The sequence below is a fragment of the Heptranchias perlo genome, chromosome 23 (genome assembly GCF_035084215.1).
Source record: "Heptranchias perlo isolate sHepPer1 chromosome 23, sHepPer1.hap1, whole genome shotgun sequence".
Taxonomy (NCBI): Eukaryota; Metazoa; Chordata; class Chondrichthyes; order Hexanchiformes; family Hexanchidae; genus Heptranchias; species Heptranchias perlo.
In genome coordinates this window covers 41,768,007-41,789,755 of record NC_090347.1, presented here as the reverse complement: position 1 = coordinate 41,789,755, position 21,749 = coordinate 41,768,007, and the positions used below count along the sequence as shown (strand labels likewise).

At 45.8% G+C, this 21,749-nt stretch overlaps 1 protein-coding gene across 2 annotated transcripts in view; it reads left to right on the top strand.

Moving 5' to 3' along the window:
• The window catches only part of acox1 (acyl-CoA oxidase 1, palmitoyl), a 65,257-nt gene that overhangs the window by 10,514 nt on the left and 32,994 nt on the right, over positions 1 to 21,749 (top strand). The window contains exon 3 of one of the 2 annotated variants that reach the window (XM_068004377.1): positions 21,296 to 21,456. In XM_068004377.1, coding sequence (XP_067860478.1) covers positions 21,296 to 21,456 — 161 coding nt within the window. Of the gene's footprint in view, positions 1 to 16,887; positions 17,049 to 21,295; positions 21,457 to 21,749 lie in introns of both variants that reach the window. The other variant, XM_068004376.1, reaches the window with a different exon arrangement.

Genomic DNA, 21,749 nt, shown 5'->3' with positions numbered 1-21,749 from the left:
AAATGGTGGCGCCTGAGGACTAGGCCATACTGTTCATAAGGAAGCTCTTGTGTGGAGAGAGTGATTAAAATTCGGCTAGCTTTAATCAGGCTCACTGTAAACGTTTAGGCGTTTCAGTGCTGTCCATTTCCTTTATGTGAGCTGTCTCCTGTCCGTCTAGAAAAGCTGTGGGAAGTATTGAATCGAAAATTCAGTAGGATGAGCTGGGTCGTGGTTTACTGTTTGTGACCCTATTTGGTCAGTGAGTTCTCCGACATAAACCAGCTTGATTTCAAGAAACCGTCAAAAGTGAGCATCATGTATAAGACCCAAAAAGGGCCAGTCAGTCAATCCAGCTCACTCCACCTAGGATCCCGTGTATGATTATTCAAACACGCACAGTCCTACCCCACCTCTTGATCCTCTACTTTAGGGAACACTGATTTCTTTCCCTGACCTCCCTTTGAATTAAAAAAAAAGCAGTGTTGTTAAGGATCTCTTAAAAATCCCATTTCTAGCACTGCAAATGTTACCTCTGACCACACTTAGAAGACTAGAATCATAGGTTATAGCACGGAAGGAGGCCATTCGGCCCATTGAGACTGTGCCGGCTCTATGCAAGAGTAATCCAGCTAGTCCCTCTCCCCCGTCCTTTCCCCATAGCCCTGCAAGTTTTTCCCTTTCAAGTACTTATCCAGTTCCCTTTTGAAAGCCACGATTGAATCTGCCTCCACCACCCCCTCAGGCAGTGCATTCCAGATCATAATCACTCGCTGTGTAAAAAGGTTTTTCCTCATGTCACCTTTGATTCTTTTGCCAACCACCTTAAATCTATGCCCTCTGATTCTTGACCCTTCCACCAATGGGAACAGTTTCTCTCTATCTACTCTGTCTAGACCCTTCGTGATTTTAAATACCTCTATCAAATCTCCTCTCAACCTTCTCTGTTCCAAGGAGAACAACCCCAGCTTCTCCAGTCTATCCACGTAACTAAAGCCCCTCATCCCTGGAATCATTCTCATAAATCTTTTCTGCACCCTCTCTAAGGCCTTCACATCCTTCCTAAAGTGCGGTGGCCAGAACTGGACACAATACTCCAGTTGTGGTCGAACCAGTGTTTTATAATGGTTCATCATGACTTCCTTGCTTTTGTACTCTATGGGCTCGATATTAGCAGGGCGGTGTGTTCTCAGCGGGGGGTCGACTAGGTGCGTGGGTAACGCGCCCGGTGAAATTGGGGTGCTCCGCACACAATTACAGGCTAATTGGAGCCACTTACCTGTGCTTCTGGGTTTCCCGCTGGTAAGCTGCGCGGCGGGCGGACGGACTGCGCATGCACAGCAAGGTCTGTCAGCTGGAGGAGCCCTATTGAAAGGGGCAGTCCTCCACTGACCGATGCTGCAGAAAATAGGAAAAATTACAGCATGGAGCAGCCCAGGGGGAAGGCTGCTCCCAGGTTTAATGATGCCTCACTCCAGGTATTATTGGATGGGGTGAGGAGGAGGAGGGGGAGGACAGAGATCTTTCCCCCCCCCCCCCCGGCGGGCGGGAGGAAGCGGCCTGCCTCTGCCACCAAGAAGGCCTGGCTCGAGGTGGCAGAGGAGGTCACCTGCACCACCAACATATCGCCCACCTGCATACAGTGCAGGAGGCGCTTCAGTCACCGAAGTGAGTACACTTACTCATTCCCCTACACTCCGTCTGCCACATCACCGCCCCCACCCCACATCTCCTTCTGCACTGCCAACACATCACCCCTCACACCCAATCAAACCTCATCCTCATCTTACCTGCACTTACTCACCTCGCCAGTACTCATCCCACCACTACCACTCAACCTAATCCTCATACAATCTCATGGCTCTCTCTCATACTCACCCTCTCATGCATCTCTTTCACAGTCAGCCTCACTCAACCTGCCACTACCTGTGCTGCAGCCACAGGGCATGCATCACAAATGTGCAGTAGGCAGCGTAAGGCAAACGTGTCATGAGCATGAAGGGGATGCACAAGGGTGTTTGAGGGTTTGTCATGGTGTTTACCTATATTTAATTTCTGATCAACACACATTACATATTATATTGTCACCACTACTGCCACGTCTTTGCGAATCTTGTCTGGTTTGTGCAATAATGCCCTTTCCTGAGGATCACTACGAAGACCCACAACTGATGCCACCCATTGTGTCACTGCAGAGTGGGTGTAGGTGTATTTGCAGGGCTCTTTTGTGCAGACGACTGAGAGACGTCGGCGATGTCCCCGGTGGCACCCTGGAAGGATGCGGAGGAGAAGTTGTTGAGGGCAGTGGTGACTTTGACAGCGACAGGTAAGAAGATGGTGCTCGGGCCAGCCGGGAGCAGCTCGGCATGAAGGAGGCTGCAGATGTCCACGACTACATGTCGAGTGACTCTGAGCCTCCGTGTGCACTGCTGCTCAGAGAGGTCCAGAAGGCTGAGCCTCGGTCTGTGGACCCTGTGGCGAGGGTAGTGCCCTCTGCGAAGCATCTCTCTGCGGTTGCCCTCCCTTCTGCTGTGCAGGTGGATGTGTCACAGCACTGTGTTGTGGAGCTCCACGTGTCAGAGGTGGACGGCGGGGCTGGTGAAGCTGGTGATGCTGTTCGCCCTCCGAGGAGGTCATGACTGCAGCTACGGCGGCCCCCATCCGGAAGATGTACATCTGAGGGGGTCCGCAAGGTAGGTAAATGTGTCTGGACACCGGGGTAAGTGTGCAAGTTTGTGAATTTTATTGTTAGGAGGAGGGTGGTGGAGGCCAAACTTTGTCCCAAGTGACAGAGTGGCCTCCTGCAATGAGTGAGGGTCTCCCCACCCCCCCCCCCCCCCCCCCGCCCCACGACCTGTCAAATGGACCTTTGCAGCTGCCACAGGCTGATGGCTACAACGCGTCCATTTGAACTGGGAGTGTTTTCCCCCAGTACGGGAAACAGTCTCAGTTAATTTCAAAATCCGATTCCTCCTAAAATGTCAGGTCTGTAAACAACCTGAAGTACCTGTTCAAGTACTTTAAGTGGCACCCCGCTGGCTTTAATTGCCGGCGGGAGTCCCACATGCAGGGGCTGCGGCGCATGTGAGCGCACCACTGGGGAACTCGGAATTGGGGTGGGTTGGAGCCGGGCTCCAGACCCGCCCCGGGAATCCCGGATTTTCGCAGCCCCCCCCGCCCCGCCACCAATGCTCCTGATCGCGGGTGCTAAAATCGAGTCCTATGCCTCTATTTATAAAGCCCAATATCCCGTTTGCTTTTTAAACCACTTTCTCAACCTGCCCTGTCACTTTCAACGATTTGTGCACATATACCCCCAGATCTTTCTGTTCCTGTATCCCTTTTAGAATTGTGCCCTCTAGTTTATATTGCCTCTATGATTAAAAAACAAATCTTACACAATCTAAACATTTACACTGCTAAAAACAAGTTACTGACCTCGTGTGACAGTAAACACACAAGATCTGGGGAAATACTTCAGACAACAGTCTACTGCTAAATCTAAAGTTCTTTTATGCCTCACATTTAAAATTCTCATCCTTGTGTTCAAATCCCTCTGTGGCCTCACCCTCCCTATCTCTGTAACCTTTGAGAACTCTGTTTTCCTCCAATTCTGGCCTCTTGTGCATCCTCAGCTTCCTTCGCCCCACCATTGGCGGCCATGCCTTCAGCCATCTAGGTCCCAAGCTCAGGAATTCCCTCCCTAAACCCCTCTCCACCTCTCTCTCTCTCTCTCCTCCTTAAAACCTATCACCTGTTCCAATATCTCCTTCTTTGACTTGGTGTCAATTTTGTTGTCAGATTACACTCCGGTTTAGCACCTTAAAGCTGCTATATAGATGCAAGTTGTTGTTTAAGGATGTGGCCAAAAAATTCAGTGCACAACTAACAGTGTTATTTAACTATATATATCTGTAGTTACCACCATTTATAACGTTCAGTATCAATGATCACAGTAAACGTAACCGATGAATCTGAATCATACAATTTCACAGCCTAATCTTATTTTCAGGATTACAGCGTGTACTTGGCAGAATCTGAAGTGCAAAGTATCATTAGTGTGTATACAGGTTAAGGCTCTAACTTTGACTTAATTACAGATGATACAACCTCTTTCATGCAATTGCCGATCAGCTGGAGTCTCAACCGTTCAGTTGGTTTTGACAATACACTGATTAGGGTTTTGTTGAGTTGTTTTCTGTCACATCCGTGCTTGGCCATCTTGAAATATTCACTACAAAGTGACTTTCATCTCCTACATCTTCTAATGACCTTCCAAAGCCCACTAATTTAGGTGTTTGCTCTAAATGCCTGAAACTACTACGGATGAATAGCACTGCAGGCAATTGTGTCGTCATAGCAATTACATCTATTGCAAAATTTAGAAAAAGATATTTGACTGTGAAAGACCAATCCACAAAGTTATGGGTGCCAAAATAATAACCTGAATCTACTGAACAGCTTTTGTTACAGGGATTTTATTATAACATTATTGACCCCAAGGCCAGCGAGAATAAAGCCCCTTTGTCTTTTACTGAGCTAAACACATACACCAAGAATTCTTTCCACCAAATTAACTTCATTAATGTGTAAACTTTCTTGGTTTACTGGCCGCAAAATCAAAGAGAATGTATCCTTTTGCTTTTAATTGAGCTAGACAGACATATCCTGGGAAACATATTCACTTTATCTACAAACCTACATGTACAACTTTGTAAGTTCTCAATCACAAAACTGGACAAAACCAAATGTTTTTGTTTTAGTTCTGTTTTGATGATACAGTTTCAGTATTGTCTGCACTCTGGTACCAATATTAGTTGAACTGAGTTCAAAGAATTATCCCTTCTTATATTCAACCTATATTTGAGCTTCTCTTACAAAATGATGGAACCTTCATCTTGAAAATCCACTAAAGGATTAGTTATTAATTTCATGAAGCTACCTGCCTAAGTACCAATACTACTGTAGCACAAACTCCTGAAGCTATTGTAAGTAACTCTCAGTGTAGACGCAATGAAATTACAAGTTTGAGTTGCCAACTATTCTGTTGCCTGGAAACCCCTGTTTTATACAGTTCTCAAGTGTGGTCTTGCTGCCTTTAAGCGCGGGAATGTGCACAGAGTTTGCATTATGAAATCAAAGTGGCAAGAGTAGATTTTCTTTCTCTGCAGTGGGTTCTCTCCTGTTCACTCCCATTGTATTCAATCCCAATGGGCCGGACCTCTTCTCATGCCCTCCCATTGTACTCATGCCCTCCCATTGTACTCATGCCCTCCCATTGTACTCATGCCCTCCCATTGTACTCATGCCCTCCCATTGTACTCATGCCCTCCCATTGTACTCATGCCCTCCCATTGTACTCATGCCCTCCCATTGTACTCATGCCCTCCCATTGTACTCATGCCCTCCCATTGTACTCATGCCCTCCCATTGTACTCATGCCCTCCCATTGTACTCATGCCCTCCCATTGTACTCATGCCCTCCCATTGTACTCATGCCCTCCCATTGTACTCATGCCCTCCCATTGTACTCATGCCCTCCCATTGTACTCATGCCCTCCCATTGTACTCATGCCCTCCCATTGTACTCATGCCCTCCCATTGTACTCATGCCCTCCCATTGTACTCATGCCCTCCCATTGTACTCATGCCCTCCCATTGTACTCATGCCCTCCCATTGTACTCATGCCCAATGGGCCGGACTGCCTCCTATTCATTCCTGTTGGATAGAATCCCAGTGTGCCCAACCTGTTCCCAGAGCTGTTCCCCCTCAGCCGTTGCTTTCAGAAGCATGTAGTTTAGTCATTTCAATTCACTTTGTTCACAATGCATGCTTACGACTGTATCATAAAATTACAGGGCAACAGGTCATTCGGCCCAACCTGTCTGTGTTGGTGTTTACCCTCCACGCAATCAGTAGTCCTAATCCTCTGTGCCACCCTGTTCCCATATTCCTTTATCCTGCTGTCCTTCAAACGTCTAACCCATTCTTAAATGTTGACATGGCCTCTGGTAAAGAGAAAAAGAACTTGCATTTATGTAGCACCTTTTGTGATCTGAGGATGTCCCAAATCCCTTCACAGCCAAAGAAGAACTTTTGAAGCATATGGGGTAATTTTAACTTTTGGCAGTAGCGTAAAGGGCAAGATAATGGATCGGCCGCTCATTCTACATCTCTCCTAGTTTTCTCATGGGAACAAATATCGGGAGAGATGTATAACGGGTGGCCATTACGATTTGGCTCCGTTTACGTTATCACCAAAAGTTAAAATTACCCTGTAGTCATTGTTGTAATGAAGTGATAAATGGCAACCAGTTTGCCCACAGCAAGGCCCCACAAACAGCAGTGAGATAATGACCAGATAATCTGTTATGATTTCGGTTGAAGGATAAATATTGGTCAGGATACTGGGAGAACTCACCTGCTTCTATTTGAATAGACCAGAGGTCAGATGGGGCATCGGATTAATGCCTCATCTGAAAGATGGTAATGCTTTCCACAGTGTCTCAACTAATATATATATATATATATATATATATATTTTTATATATAATAAAATTTGTTTCTCCTGCTCTCTGTCCTACATTTAATCTTCCATTTATGTCCCCTTGTTCTAACCCCCTCAGCCATTGGAAACAGCCTGTTTCTATCTACTGTGCTCCATCCCTTCATCATTTTAAACACTTATTCAATCAGCTCATAATGGCCTCTTCTAATGAAAACAGCCCCAACTTTTCAAGTCTTTCTTTGTATTTGTATTTCCTCACACCAGGCAGCATCCTAGTGAACCAGCTGTATCTGATAGAGGTCTTCAAAATCACAAAGGGGTTCGATAGGGTAGATGTGGAGAGACTGTTTCCACTTGTGGGTGAGTTCAGAACAAGGGGGCATAAATATAAGATAGTCACTAACAGATCAAGAAAAGAATTTGGCTTGGACCCCAAACCTCACAGAGAATGGTGAGATTGTGCAACTCACCGCCACATGAAGTGGTTTGAAGCAGAGAGCGTTGATGCCTGGAAGGGGAGGCTTGATGCAGGTGCGAGGGAGAAGGGAATGGAGTGATACGGGGGGCAGGCTTGGAAAGGTAATTAGAGTGGGAGGAGGCTCGTTTGGAGTACAAACACTGGCGTAGACCAGTCAGGCCAAATGGCCTGTTTCTGTGCTGTGGATTCTGTGTAGACTCGTGTAGACTGTGGAGAGAGAGGAGACAAAGTTGGGGGAGAAGAGCAGAGGCCCAGGCCAAAGAGCAGGTTGAGGGACAGGAGGAGAGGAGAATAGAATCATAGAAGTTTACAACATGGAAACAGGCCCTTCGGCCCAACATGTCCATGTCGCCCAGTTTATACCACTAAGCTAGTCCCAATTGCCTGCACTTGGCCCATATCCCTCTATACCCATCTTACCCATGTAACTGTCCAAATGCTTTATAGAAAGGGGGAAAAGTGGGGGAGAAGAGGAGGAGGAGGAGGGAAAAAGGGTTGGTTGGGAAATGAGGAGGAGAACAACATAATAGTTTGGTGGCAATGAAAGGGAGTGAAGGAAGGAGTAGGGAGAATTGGAGGGGTGCATAGCAAGAGACAGTTGGCAGTTAGTAGGAGGAAAGGAGTTGGGGGAAGGGATAAAGGGGGCATGCCGGGTTCTGACTTGAGCCTCGGAGGGGAAGGGAGGGAGGGAGAAACGCTAAGGGAGCGTTTTCCTCCGTAAGGTTTGGGGTTGTCAATCCTTTGGGCTCTGATTTGTGCTTCACTGGGGAGGGAGGGCTGGCGACTTGTGCCTCGGTGAAGTGGGGAGCGGTCATTTGTGTGTCTGGGGAATAGGAGGCAGGTGTTGAATTTTACCTCAGCAGTTTTCAATTGCTTAAATGTCTTGGTAGGAACATAGGAACAGGAGTAGACCATTCAGCCCTTCAAGCCTGTTCCACCATTCAGTTGGACCATGGCTGATCTGTATCTTAGCATTTACCCGCCTTGGTTCTATAACCCTTAATACCCTTACCCAATAAAATCTATCAATCTCAGTTTTGAAATTTTCAATTGACCCCCAGCCTCAACAGCTTTTTGGGGGAGAGAGTTCCAGATTTCCACTACCCTTTGTGTGAAGAAGTGCTTCCTGACATCACCCCTGATCAGCCTAACTCAAGTTTGAAGGTTATGACCCCTTGTTCTGGACTGCCCACACCAGAGGAAATAGCTTCTCTCTACTTTATGAAATCCTTCAATTACCTTAAACACCACAATTCAATCACCCCTTAATCTTCTATACTCAAGTGGGTGGATTGGAGTCCGATGCCAGTCAGGGCGGGCATTAGGGTTCAGCACTTGTTTGTTGGGATTCTTTTTCATCCCCTGCAAGATTCAAGCCTTTGGGCCACTTCCTCAGTTTCGGCATTTGATATCAGAGCATTATTTGCACTTTTCTTTGTCTCATTTGTGCTCTTTTCTCGATTTCCTGTTGGGTGCTGCTGAATCGCCAGTCGTTTCTTTTTTTCGTTTGGAGCCTGCTAATTTGCTATCCCATTTACTTGTGGGGCTAACGTCTCCGTCATTGGAGGCTGGCACGGAGTGGGGGCCAAACACACATCACCATAAGGTGCAATTCTTTTGAGTTGTTGAATTTTTAATATATAATGGAATAATCACATTAAATGTCAGTGTGCTTACAGCGTATAGTGCCTTGTAAGCAATAAGCTCCTGACCTTCAGGAGGACCCTTTCTGTTGGCTTTAGGCCCTTATCACTGGGGAGATTTTCGGGAGGGGATTGAGCCGGGAATCAGTGAATGTCTGCTTGAGACTGCTCCTCATTAACAGGGCTGCAACAGGACATGATGCCCTCTTAATTTGGGGGTTAAACTACTGGGTGTTCATTATACGCCTCACTAACAACCAAAATCAGCAGCAGTTTGAGTACCGTGTGACTGGAATATATGGAACGAGTTGGAGAAAGTTTAAGTGATTTGCAGTTCCATGAATGAAGCCTAGTAGAATGGTAAGGTAGAAACTGATATTTTCTGGTCCACGGATGTTGTTTATATGGACTTCCAGAATTGTTTGATAAAGTCCCTCATAACACACTGTTAGCTAAAGTTGAAGCTCGTGGAATTGAGGGCAAATTATTGACCTGGTTAGGAAATTGGCTGAGCAGCAGGAGACAGAGAATAGGGATAATGGGCAGATACTCGAATTGTCAGGATGTGACTAATGGTGTCCCACAGGGATCTGTGTTGGGGCCTCAACTATTCACTGTATTTATTAATGACTTAGATGACGGGATAGAGAGCCACATATCCAAATTTGCAGATGACACAAAGATAGGCAGCATTGTAAGCAGTGTAGATGGAAGCATAAAATTAAAGAGAGAGATTAATAGATTAAGTAAATGGGCAAAACTGTGGCAAATGAATTTCAGTGTAGGCTTGTGTGAGGTCATCCACTTTGGACCTAAAAAGGATAGATCAGAGTGCATTCTAAATGGTGACCAGCTCAAAACTGTGGAGGTCCAAAGAGACTTAGGGGTCCATGTACGTAGATCATTAAAATGTCATGGATAGGTACAGAAAATAATCAAAAAGGCTATTTGAATGCTGGCCGTTATATCTAGAGGACTAGAATACAAGGGGTTTGAAGTTATTCTACAGCTATACAAAGCCCTGGTTAGATCACTCCCAGAGTACTATGTTCAGTTCTGGGCACTGCACCTTAGGGAGCATATATTGACTTTAGAGGGAGTGCTGTGTAGATTTACTAGAATAATATCTGGACTCCCAAGGGTTAAATTACATGGAGAGATTACACAAACTAGGGTTGTAGTCTCTGGAATTTAGAACATTTATGGGGTGAATTGATTGAAGATTTCAAAATATTAAGGGGAACTGAGGGTAGATAGAGAGAAACTATTTCCGCTGGTTGGGGAGTTTAGAACTAGGGGACATAGCCTAAAAATTAGAGCCAGGAGTGAAGTTGGGAAACACTTCTACACGCAAAGGGTGGTAGAAGTTTGAAACTCTCTTCCGCAAACGCCGGTTGATGATAGCTCAATTGTTAATTTTAAATCTGAGATTGATAGATTTTTGTTAACCAAAGGTATTAAGGGATATGGGGCTAAGGCAGGTAAATGGAGTTAGGTCACAGATCAGCCATGATCTCATTGAATGGCAGAACAGGCACGAGAGGCTAAATGGCCTACTCCTGTTCCTGTGTTCCACTGGGAACTCACTCCAGTCTCGAGAGGGAACTAGCCTGCTCCCTGGCATCTGCTGATCTTGGCTGGGATGAGCTTGGATGGCTCACATAGCCTATTTTAGTCCTTGGGTGTTCTTGTCTTATTGCATTATTATGCCCCTTATGTAGGTTGATAGAGGTGAGGGAGCGGAGAATCAATCTCTGGCTTGTTTCAAAGGAGTGTTGCTTTACTCTGAGCATATATAATTAATTTAATATAATAAAATCTACAAGTATATAAAAAGGAAGAGATTAGTGAAAGTAAAACCTGGGTCCCTTATAGGCAGAGGCATGAGAAATTATCATGGGGAATAAGGAAATGGCAGAGATGTTAAACAAATATTTTATCTGTCTTCACAGTAGAAGACACAAAAACATACCGGAAATAGTGGGGGACCAAGGATTTAATGAGAGGGAGGAACTTAAAGTAATTAAGATTCGTAAAGAAAAAGTTTTAGAAAAATTAATGGGACTAAAAACCGACAACTCCCCTGGACCTGACGGCCTACATCCTAGGGTTTTAAAAGAGGTGGCTGCAGAGATAGTGGATGCATTGGTTATGATCTTCCAGAATTCCCTAGATTCTAGAATGGTCCCCGTGGATTGGAAGGTAGCAAATGTAACCCTGCTATTCAAGGAAGGAGGGAGAGAGAGGAAACAGGGAACTACAGACCAGTTAGCCTGTCATCAGTAGTAGGGAAAATGCTAGAATCTATTATCAAGGACGTAGTAACAGGGCACTTAGAAAATCATTTATGATTATGATGCGGAGATGCCGGTGATGGACTGGGGTGGACAAATGTACGGAGTCGTACAACACCACGTTATAGTCCAACAGCTTCATTTGAAATCATAAGCTTTCGGAGCTTTGCTCCTTCGTCAGGAGCAAAGCTCCGAAAGCTTATGATTTCAAATAAAGCTGTTGGACTATAACCTGGTGTTGTACGACTCCGTACATTTATGATTAGGCAGAGTGAACACGGTTTTATGAAAGGGAAATATGTGTTGACACATCTATTAGTTTCTTGAAGGTGTAACTAGCAGGGTGGATAAGGGGGAACCAGTGGATGTAGTATATTTGGATTTTCAAAAGGCATTTGATAAGGTGCCACACAAGATTAGGGCTCATTGAATTGGGGGTAATATATGGATTGAAGATTGGTTAATGGACAGAAAACAGAGATTAGGAATAAAAGGGCCATTTTCGGTTTGGCAGGTTGTAATAAGTGAAGTGCTGCAGGGATCAGTGCTTGGGCCTCAGCTATTTACAATCTATATTAATGATTATATTAATGATTTTAGATGAGGGGACCGAGTGTAATGTATCAAAATTTGCTGACAATACAAAGCTGGATGGGAAAGTAAGCTGTGAGGAGGACACAGTCTGCAAAGGGATAGTGATAGGTTAAGTGTGGGCAAGAAGGTGGCAGATGGAGTGTAATGTGGGGAAATGTGAGGTTATTCACTTTGGTAGGAAAAATGGAATATCTTATAAATGGTGCGAAACTATTAAATGTTGGTGTTCAGAGGGATTTAGGTGTCCTTTTACACAAAACACAGAAACTTAGCATGCAGGTACAGCAAGCAATTAGGAAGGCAAATAGTATGTTGGCCTTTATTGCAAGGGGATTGGATTACAAGATTAAGGAAGTCTTGCTGCAATTGTACAGGGCTTTGCTGAGACCTCACTTGGAGTACTGTGTACAGTTTTGGTCTCCTTACCCAAGGAAGGATATACTCGCCTTAGAGGCGGTGCAATGTAAGTTCACTAGATTGATTCCTGGGATGAGAGGGTTATCCTAAGAGGAAAGATTGAGTAGATTGGGCCTATATTTAGAAGAATGAGAGGTGATCGCATTGAAACATATAAGAATCTAAGAGGGCTCGACAGGGTAGATGCTGAGAAGATGTTTCCCTGGCTGGGGAGTCTAGAACTAGGAGCATAGTCTCAGGATAAGGGGTCAGCCATTTAAGACTGAGATGAGGAAGAATTTCTTCACTCAGAGGATTGTGCATCTTTGGAATTCTGTACCCCAGAGGGCTGTGGATGCTCAGTTGTTGAGTATATTAAAGACTGAGATCGATAGAGATATGAGGATCAGGCGGGAAAGTGGAGTTGAGGTCGAAGATCAGCCATGATCTTACTGAATGGCAGAGCAGGCGCGAGGGGCCATATGGCCTACTCCTACTTTTATTTCTTATGTTCTAAAAGTGCAGCCCTGCAGATGGTGCAGGTCCTAGAATAACTGAACAGTAATAGCGCTGATGTTTTTGTTGTCTCTTCACATGAGTGTGAGCAGAAAAAAAAGCCTTTCCCTGAATCTGACCCTCATCAGTCTCTGTCAGTAGCCTTTATCTTGGGTCTGATGAGGTTGGTGTCAATGGGTCCGAGGTTGCCTGGCTTGTTTGTGCCAGACTTGGATCAAAGTGCAGAGCACTGGGTGGATGACGTGTCTCATCTATAGCCCCGTGATGAAACAAATGATCTTTTTACACACTCACTGATCGAGGATTTGGGTTCCAGGATTTCTGATCCATCATTCATTGACCTGCAGGCTGCTTGGGTACATTTGGGCAACTAACTGGCGCAGTGAGTGCCAGCGTCTTTAAAAGATTGAGTTTTGCGCCTCATCATCTCCCCTTTACATGCCCTGTGTAAAATATTCTTATGTGAAAGGTGTATGCAGGTAGTTCAAGGATGTGGGCGTGTTAGACTCCAGTTCTGAAGGGATGCATTAGATTTGGTCTTTATGTATTTTTCTCCTTCAGACTCCACTTTGCTGTTTGGCAGGGAGGAGGGGTTGGGCTATGAGTTTTGAATTGGAGAGTGTTTCAACATCTTGAGCCCTTTTTGCAAAAGGTTGATACAAAGAATTAAAATTTACTTTTAAATGTTTGTATTTCTGTCACGCATTTTAAATGTGGCATGTTTCTGACATGGTTGGGGAAACTGGCAAGAGGAGTTTTTGGTCTTCAACGTGTGAGGGAATTGAATCAGTCCTCCAGAGTTTAACATTGTTTTCTGTATCTCTGCTGAGTTGAGGAGTCTGGTGTTACTGCACTCTAACTTCTCCCAGCCAGCACCCTATGTTACTTACTGACTGTGTATTTGTACTGGGTGAAAGAACAGAGAGATCTGGGGGTTTATGTGCACAAATCTTTGAAGGTCGCAGGACAGGTTGAGAAAGCGGTTTAAAAAAGCATAAGGGATGCTGGCCTTTATAACTAGAGGCATAGAGTACAAAAGCAAGGAAGTTATGATGCACCTTTATAAAACACCGGTTCAGCCACAACTGGAGTATTGTGTCCAGTTCTGGGCACCGCACTTCAGGAAGGATATGAAGGCCGTAGACAGGGTGCAGAGGAGATTTATTAAACTGGTTCCAGGGATGAAAGACTTCAGTTACATGGATAGGCTGGAGAAGCTGTTGGTGTTCTCCTTAGAGCAGAGAAGGTTGAGAGGAGATTTGACAGAGGGGTTCAAAATCATGAAGACAGAGTAGATAGAGAGAAACCGTTCCCATTGGCGGAAGGGTCAAGAACCAGAGGACATAGATTTAAGGTGATTGGCAAAAGAACCAAAGACAACACGAGGAAAAACATTTTTACACAACGAGTGGTTAGGCTCGGGGATGCACTGCCTGAGGGTGTGGTGGAGGCAGACTCAATCTTGGCTTCCAAAAGGGAATTGAATAAGTACCTGAAGGGAAAAAATTTGCAGAGCTACGGGGAAGGGCGTGGGAGTGGGACTAGCTGGATTGCTCTTGCAGAGAGCTGGCACGGACTTGACAGGCCGAATGGCCTCCTTCCGTGCTGTAATCATTCTGTGATTGTGTGCTGTTAATCCAGCTCGCTCTCATTGTCATGCAGTAACTCCTCCCTGCAGTGCTCTATGTTGCTGACAGCATCAGTACTGAGACTGAACCTGCTCCTTCACACTATCTGATTTAGTAATATCTCCCAACGTGTTCCCTGATATTCTCAGTGTGCTGTTGAGGTGTGTCCCATTTTAGCTTTCACCCTGTTACCCCAGAACAAGTTTACAGCTGAACTGTGCGATGTGTTCACTTCAATTCTAATCTCGTCAGCACAGTGCATCCTGTTGGGCATTGATTGCTTTAAATCCTGCAGGACAGAGGTCTCCAGACAACGGCTGTGGACGATTTCTGGGCCTCGAGCCCCGACTCTCCAGTACACAAAGCTCAAGTCAACTGAGTTTCTATTTGCAATTGTTTCTTACTTGCTTGATGGACCTATTTGAATTTCGTGCGTCTTGGAACTTTGGAAAGAGCTGTCCTTAGTGCTGTTGCTTATCAGTGAATAAATCTGAATCAGACCAGCAAGATCTGTTTAGTTTCAGTAACTGATGGATATGTGCATTAGTGGGAGTGTTGACTTAAACTTTTATATGTGGCTCTTTAAGCTCATGGCCCATGAGACAAAAAAACTTGGACACTCTTCCTCTAGGGTCCACCTGGTACAGTAGGATTGCAGAGTAACTCTTGGAAGGGTGGGGAATGCATTGGGGTAACTGGGATTGTGCATGAACTCTCTGGAGATAGCAGCGCTGACTAACGTTCCAAGGAGTCTTTGGTCCGTTCCATTACCTTTTGATTATTAGTGCGATTATTAATGCGTGTGGCATTTTGCAATGTAGCAAATCAGTTCTAATTGGCACTGATTTTCCAACCCTGCTCTGGGGCAATTTTTAAGCCTGGGGTTTATGGAGCAATGCGGTTCACTTTTTTTATTATTCGTTCGTGGGATGTGGGCATCGCTGGCAAGGCCAGCATTTATTGCCCATCCTAATCGCCCGTGAGAAGGTGGTGGTGAGCTGCCTTCTTGAACCGCTGCAGTCCGTGTGGTGAAGGTTCTCCCACAGTGCTGTTAGGTAGGGAGTTCCTGGATTTTGACCCAGCGACGATGAAGGAACGGCGATATATTTCCAAGTCGGAATGGTGGTGTTGTTCCCATGTACCTGCTGCCCTTATCCTACTAGGTGGTAGAGGTCGCGGGTTTGGGAGGTGCTGTCAAAGAAGCCTTGGCGAGTTGCTGCATTGCATCCTGTGGATGGTACACACTGCAGCCATGGTGCGCCGGTGGTGAAGGGAGTGAATGTTTAGGGTGGTGGATGGGGTGCCAATCAAGTGGGCTGTTTGTCCTGGATGGTGTTGAGCTTCTTGAGTGTTGTTGGAGCTGCACTCATCCAGGCAAATGGAGAGTATGCCATCACACTCCTGACTTGTGCCTTGTAGATGGTGGAAAGGCTTTGGGGAGTCAGGAGGTGAGTCACTCGCCGCAGAATACCCAGCTCTGACCTGCTCTTATAGCCACAGTATTTATGTGGCTGGTCCAGTTAAGTTCCTGGTCAATGGTGACCCCTAGGTGCCTGAGGGTAGCTCCTCCTGAGGCATGTTTACTCACTGATAATGAGCCTTTGACTTGTTTTGAAATAAGACCTTATGAATCACGTAGCCCTGTGGAAACATCAATGAATATTCTGCTACTAAACACACTACCCAATGTAGCCAAGAGCCATGCAGACTAGGAAACTCTCATCCTTGGTCTTTGCTGATTTAGTTGGTCTCCGCTGAGGGGGCAGTAGGGTTGCTGCAGTTGGGTTCGGTGCCCATGGGTTAGGGAAAGGAAACCGGGCCAGGATTCCTGCTCCTGTTCGTCAGCCGGTGACTGCTGCTAGCAGTGTGTGTGTATGAATGTTGGATGTGGACAGTGTTTGGCTCATTTTGTAGGTTCACAAGTGAAGATTGGCCAATTGGGTGAAGCACTGAAGAACCACTGCCATCAGTGGAAGTGTAGCCCTGCATGAGCTGCCCACTTCTGGACAGGGAAGGTAAAGAGAGAACATTGGAGAAGGGAAAGAGACTCTGACCCTAACGTGACCCATGAGACAGAGGCAGTTGGGAGGGGTGGTGAAGGAGGTAGTCCCCATATATGTCCATTGAGCCTTGAGTTGCTTGGTATAGTGGACATCAGCTGATGTACTCCAAAAATCTGAAGGCAGTTGACGAAAGATCATCGACCTGAAACGTTAACTCTGTTTCTCTCTCCACAGATGCTACCTGACCTGCCGAGTATTTCCAGCATTTTCTGTTTTTAGTCCTAAGGCTAGTAGCTTTCAGTATTCCTGAAGCTATGAGGGAGATTTATTTCCTCAACTGACATCTTATCTGTGTCACAAGTAGTGAGCGGGTTATAGGGAGTATAGTGTCAGCTTGACTCAGTTTACAGCACTTTTTCCTCTGGGGCCATCCCATAATGTAAGGTGACACCTTCGTGCAGCACTGAGGGAGTGTTGCACTGTTGGAGGGCACACCCTTTGGATGAGGCAGCAACCCAAGGTCCCATCTGCCTGATCCAACGGCACCACTCAAAGAACAGGGAATTCTCCCGCTATCCCGGCCAACATTCTTTCCCTCAAACAACTCCACTGAAAACAAATTAACTGGTCGTTCATCTCGTTGCCCTGCGTAGAACATTGCTAGCACAGGTTTAGTTGCTGCATTCACATGAAACTCTTGGCAACATTTTGGTAGTCAGGTTTTTTATATAATGCCAATATTAATCAGAGTAGAACTTGCTGGGAGCGACATGGGTGTTTTGCACAGTAAGTATTGCATAAATTTGTGAGTCACCATCCCATATCAATTATTGATTGTACTCTGCAGAGCTTGTCTGAGCACCAAGGTAGATGCCCTGAGCCTCCACTTTGTCATGTTCATACCCACCTTGGAGAATCAGTGCACTTCAGAGCAGAGAGCGAAATGGCTGCGCCAATCTTACACCCAGCAGATCATCGGCACCTACGCCCAGACCGAGCTGGGCCACGGTTAGTGTTTCCAGAAGGATGGTTGAGTACTCGATCACATGCCCTCCAATTGTGGCACTGCAAAATTGTGAACCTGACTCGGCAGGAGAGCTGCCCTACCAGCGGGCGAGGTGCTTAAGAGTCGCTCTCGGTTTTCGGCTTGAATGTCAACTCGAAGGCGTCGAGTGGGGGTTGGGGCGAAACGCAGTACTTCCGTGGTACACGGTGAGTTCCTGATCTTGGCACCGCTGTCGAGAGGGAAATGTCTTGGCAGAGACCACGGAACGGGATGGTGGCGGAGCAAATTGGGGTGGGCCACTCTTGCACGCCTCCGGGTGCATCATACTGGCCCATTTTCTCCCACCTCCTCTTGGCTGGCATTGGTGCAGGGATGAGAGCGCCAGTCACCTAGCCAAGGTCAGCTGAGGAAGAGCATGTGGCACAGGGAGACTGATGGAGACGGACTTTTGCTTTTTGAAGAAACTTGTGCTAAATCTGGGACGGAATATTCATCTGGCTCAGCTGAGGGAAGAATGAGAAAGGGCCACAGGCGACTGGAAATGTTTTTAACTCAAAAACTGCAAAATAATAATTCATACCCTGGTTTGTTGATGAATGAGACTCTGTATCATTCTACCTACAGTATAACCAAGGCCAGAGTGAAACCAAAACTCAGCTGTATGGTATGTAAGGATTTATGTCCTATTAAAGTGTTTTGGGAATGACTGCCTCACTCCATATGGTGCTGGTTGGTACTCTAAGTGCCGGGGCACTTGATACTATTTAATCTTTCTTTACCCAGCCTAGCTCTTCATATTCACCCTGGCACATGAAACAAGGAGAGCCTGTCTTGTGATGTTCAGTGTGGCAAACCTGATATTCCATGATCATTGCCCCAAACTGTCTTATCCTTCCTCTACCCCTCTTCCTTCACCACCCCCCCCCCCCCGGCTTCTTAGGTCTTCTCTTGGGTGGGTTTGACCCACCTCTGTCTGAGAGAATGTCGACTAATCCTCTAATTCACTAAACGCTCGATGGTGCCTGTCCACTTGCTTTGGCTGCTGGTCAGTGAATGATTTTGGTGATTTCCTTTGCTCGGAAGGCGCACTATGGATTGCTTCACGGAGACTGCGCTGTTGATTTAGGGTCATTGCAGTAACGGATGGTAAGCAGTGCCTCAGAGGGATGTTGTGGCGGCCTAATTCACCGGCCTTTATATCACTGGCCTTTACACAAGAACTCAAGAAATGGGAACAGGAGTAGGCCATAGGGCCCCTCGAGCCTCCTCCGCCATTTAATAAGATCATAGCTGATCTTCTACCTCAGCTACACTTCCCTGCCCTATCCCCATATCCCTTGATTCCCTTAGTGTCCAAAAATCTATCGATCTCAGTCTTGAATATACTCAACGACTGAGCATCCACAGCCCTCTGGGGTAGAGAATTCCAAAGATTCACACCCTCAGTGAAGAAATTCCTCCTTTTATCTGGGTCCTAAATGGCCGACCCCTTATCTTGAGACTATGACCCGCGGTTCTAGACTTTCCAGCCAAGGAAAACAGCCTCTCAGCACCTACCCTGTCAAGCCCTCTAAGAATTTTGTACGTTTCAATGAGATCACCTCTCATTTTTCTAAACTCCAGGGAATATAGGCCCATTCTACACAATCTCTCCTCATAGGACAACCCTCTCATCCCAGGAATCAATCTAGTAAACCTTTGCACCCCCTCGAAGGCAAGTCTCCCATGTGCCTTCCTAATTGCGTGTTGTACCTGCATGTTACCTTTTTTTGTCATTCATTTACAAGGATACCCAAATCCCTCTGACGACCAACATTTCTTAGTCTCTCACCTTTTAAAAAAATATTCTGCTTTTCTATTCTTCCTACCAAAGTGGATAATTTCACATTTCCCCACATTATACTCCATCTGCCACCTTCTTGCCCACTCACTTAACCTGTCGATATCCCTTTGCAGATTCTTTGTGCCCTCCTCACAACTTACTTTCCTACCTAACTTTGCATCGTCAGCAAACTTGGATACACTACATTTGGTTCCTTCATCTAAGTCATTGATATATATTGTAAACAGCCGAGGCTCAAGCACTGATTCCTGCAGCACTCCACTAAGTTACAACCTGCCAACCCGAAAATGACCCATTTATTCCTACTCTGTTTTCTGTCCGTTAACCAATCCTCAATTCCTGCTAATATATTACCCCCAATCCCATGAGCCCTATTTTTGTGTGGCACCTTATCGAATGCCTTTTGAAAATCCAAGTATACTATATCCACTATATCTACCCTACTAGTTACATCCTCAAAAAAAACTCTCATAGATTGATCAAACACAATTTCCCTTTCATTAACTGTGTTGACTCTGCCTAATCATATTATGATTTTCTAAGTGCCCTGTTACTGCGTCCTTAATAATAGATTCTAGCATTTTCCTTACTACTGATGTCAGGCTAACTGGCCTATAGTTCCCTGTTTTCTCTCTGCCTTCTTTCTTTTGCATCTTATTTTACAGTGTGAAATAAGATACAGAAATCCCAGCCACTATTCCTGAGGGAATCAGTTTTGATTGACTGAAAAGTGTGCTTTTATTTCTACCCCCACCCCCATCATCGACCTGCTGCCCTGAAGGTGGCGAGTCTTGCTGGAGTATGGTTCCTCGGGTCCGCTGGTATCTCCAGCCTTTTAGTACTTCATCCATTCGGCTAATCTTCGTGTGTGAATCTGGACATTGAGTGCACTGCCCCCCTTCCCCCAAGCTCGGGGATGCTGAAGCCAATCTGATATCCTGACCCAGGTCAGCTAACCCAGCACAGGTCAGGATTGAAGGTGGAACATTCTTGGACACTGTTGAGTTGATGTTGTGCCAGAGAAGACTGAGATTCTAACAGATAGAATTAAGTCTTTAGCGCATTGTGACTACCGCTTAATGTGCAAGTGCTTTAAATACTCACTACATTAGATCATCTGGAAAGAGCCTAAGAATCAAACCAAAGCACTTGCCTATTGCAAGTGAAGAGTGTGTGTATGTGTGGGCGCGTGCATCGCAGAGTGGCCTGATGCCTCATTTAAATACGATAGCTGTGAGTTGTAGAAGTAAATTGCCCAATGCAGGTACAAACTCCATCTCCCTGTCTCAACATTTTATTTATAATCTGACAATAAAAGGACTCAAAGGAGAAGGTAAGTATTGGGTGATAAGCAATTTGCAAGTGTTCATTCCCCCCCCCCCCCCCCCGTCATCCCCTCAGTTAAGTGAGTAGAGCTGCATTTACATGGAATTGGAACAGGTTTGCTAACTCGGAAGTGATGAAAAAACATTTATTTGAGCTAAGGTAAGTTTCCAAACTTATCAAACAAAGCACAGTCCACCGAGCAAACACTCAAAGTGCAGCTACAGAAAATGCCATAAAATTGTTGGAATAACACAGCAGGTAAATCAGCACCTGAAAAGAGAAAAGCCAGATTGATGCTCTGTTGAAGGGTCTCGATAGGGACTGTTAACCCTGTATTTTTCCTGTACAGGTGCTGATTTACCCGCTGTGTATTTCCAACATTTTTATTTTTTCTGTTACAAAGTCCTGTACATTACTGTAAAAGTTTGAGGCATTCACAAAATATTGTCTGTGTGACACAAAATGGTGTCTTGTTTCAATTAAAGGTTCATCACTCTCATTTTTCTAAAAAAAGAGCTTTGTACAATCGACATTTTCATTGGTAATTTCCCTGTGATTTGCGGTCAGCAGAGAGCTGTGCAACTCCCAGCTGTCGGCGAGTGCCTCAGCTGGACTGACCGGCACACAGAACTGCAAAGGGCCCCAATCGGGAAACGTCGCAGCCAAGAAATGTCATTAGCGGCCAGGTTTCACGGGAAATGCACAGCTAGGACTCGACCTGGAAGAGTTGAGACGGTCACAGGTCTCAAATATACTGATTGATCTGGGCACAAAACCCCGATGTGTGTTTTGGGAGAGAGTGCAAGGCAATGGGCACGCGAATGGCTTCTTGATGGTCTCGCTGCCATTAATCGCTGTGGTTAACTTCTGATTGAATGTTCCAGATTCACCTCTTTTGCACTAACTGGTAAAATCCCAACCGTAATTGACAGTAATTGCTGCAGCATACAAGAGTTAATCAGAGCTCTAATGAAACCCGTGTGTGTATGTGTGTCTTTCTCTCTCTCTCTCTCTCTCTCTCTCTGTCTGACCCTTCTTCCTGTTCCTCTCCCTGGACTCCTTCCGCCTGTATCTCCACAGCTATGTGCACCGTGGACGGCCAGAGCCCCTGGATCTCCACCTGGGCATGTTCCTGCCCACCATCCTCAACCAGGCTACTCCCGAACAGCAAGATCGCTTCTTCATGCCAGCTTGGAACCTGCAGATCATTGGCACCTATGCCCAGACTGAGATGGGCCATGGTACAGTACACGAGCAGCCTGCTGTACAGTAGTCTAGAGTTAGAATTTAATTAGACTCTAATATCTCAGCCCTATCCATTCTCTAAAGCCTCACTGGGCTCATGACACCATGCCCACTTGATAGGGGTGTTGACGGTTTAGCCTGCACTTCACAAGTGACCCCCATGGTAGTCCTGCGGACAGCTAGCCAGTAAAGATGAGGCTCGGGTGGGGGAGCATTTCTGTGCTTCTGCACAGGGCACTTTCCTTTCTCACTTAACTTGCCAGCTCTGCATGTAGGCGATTGATACCCA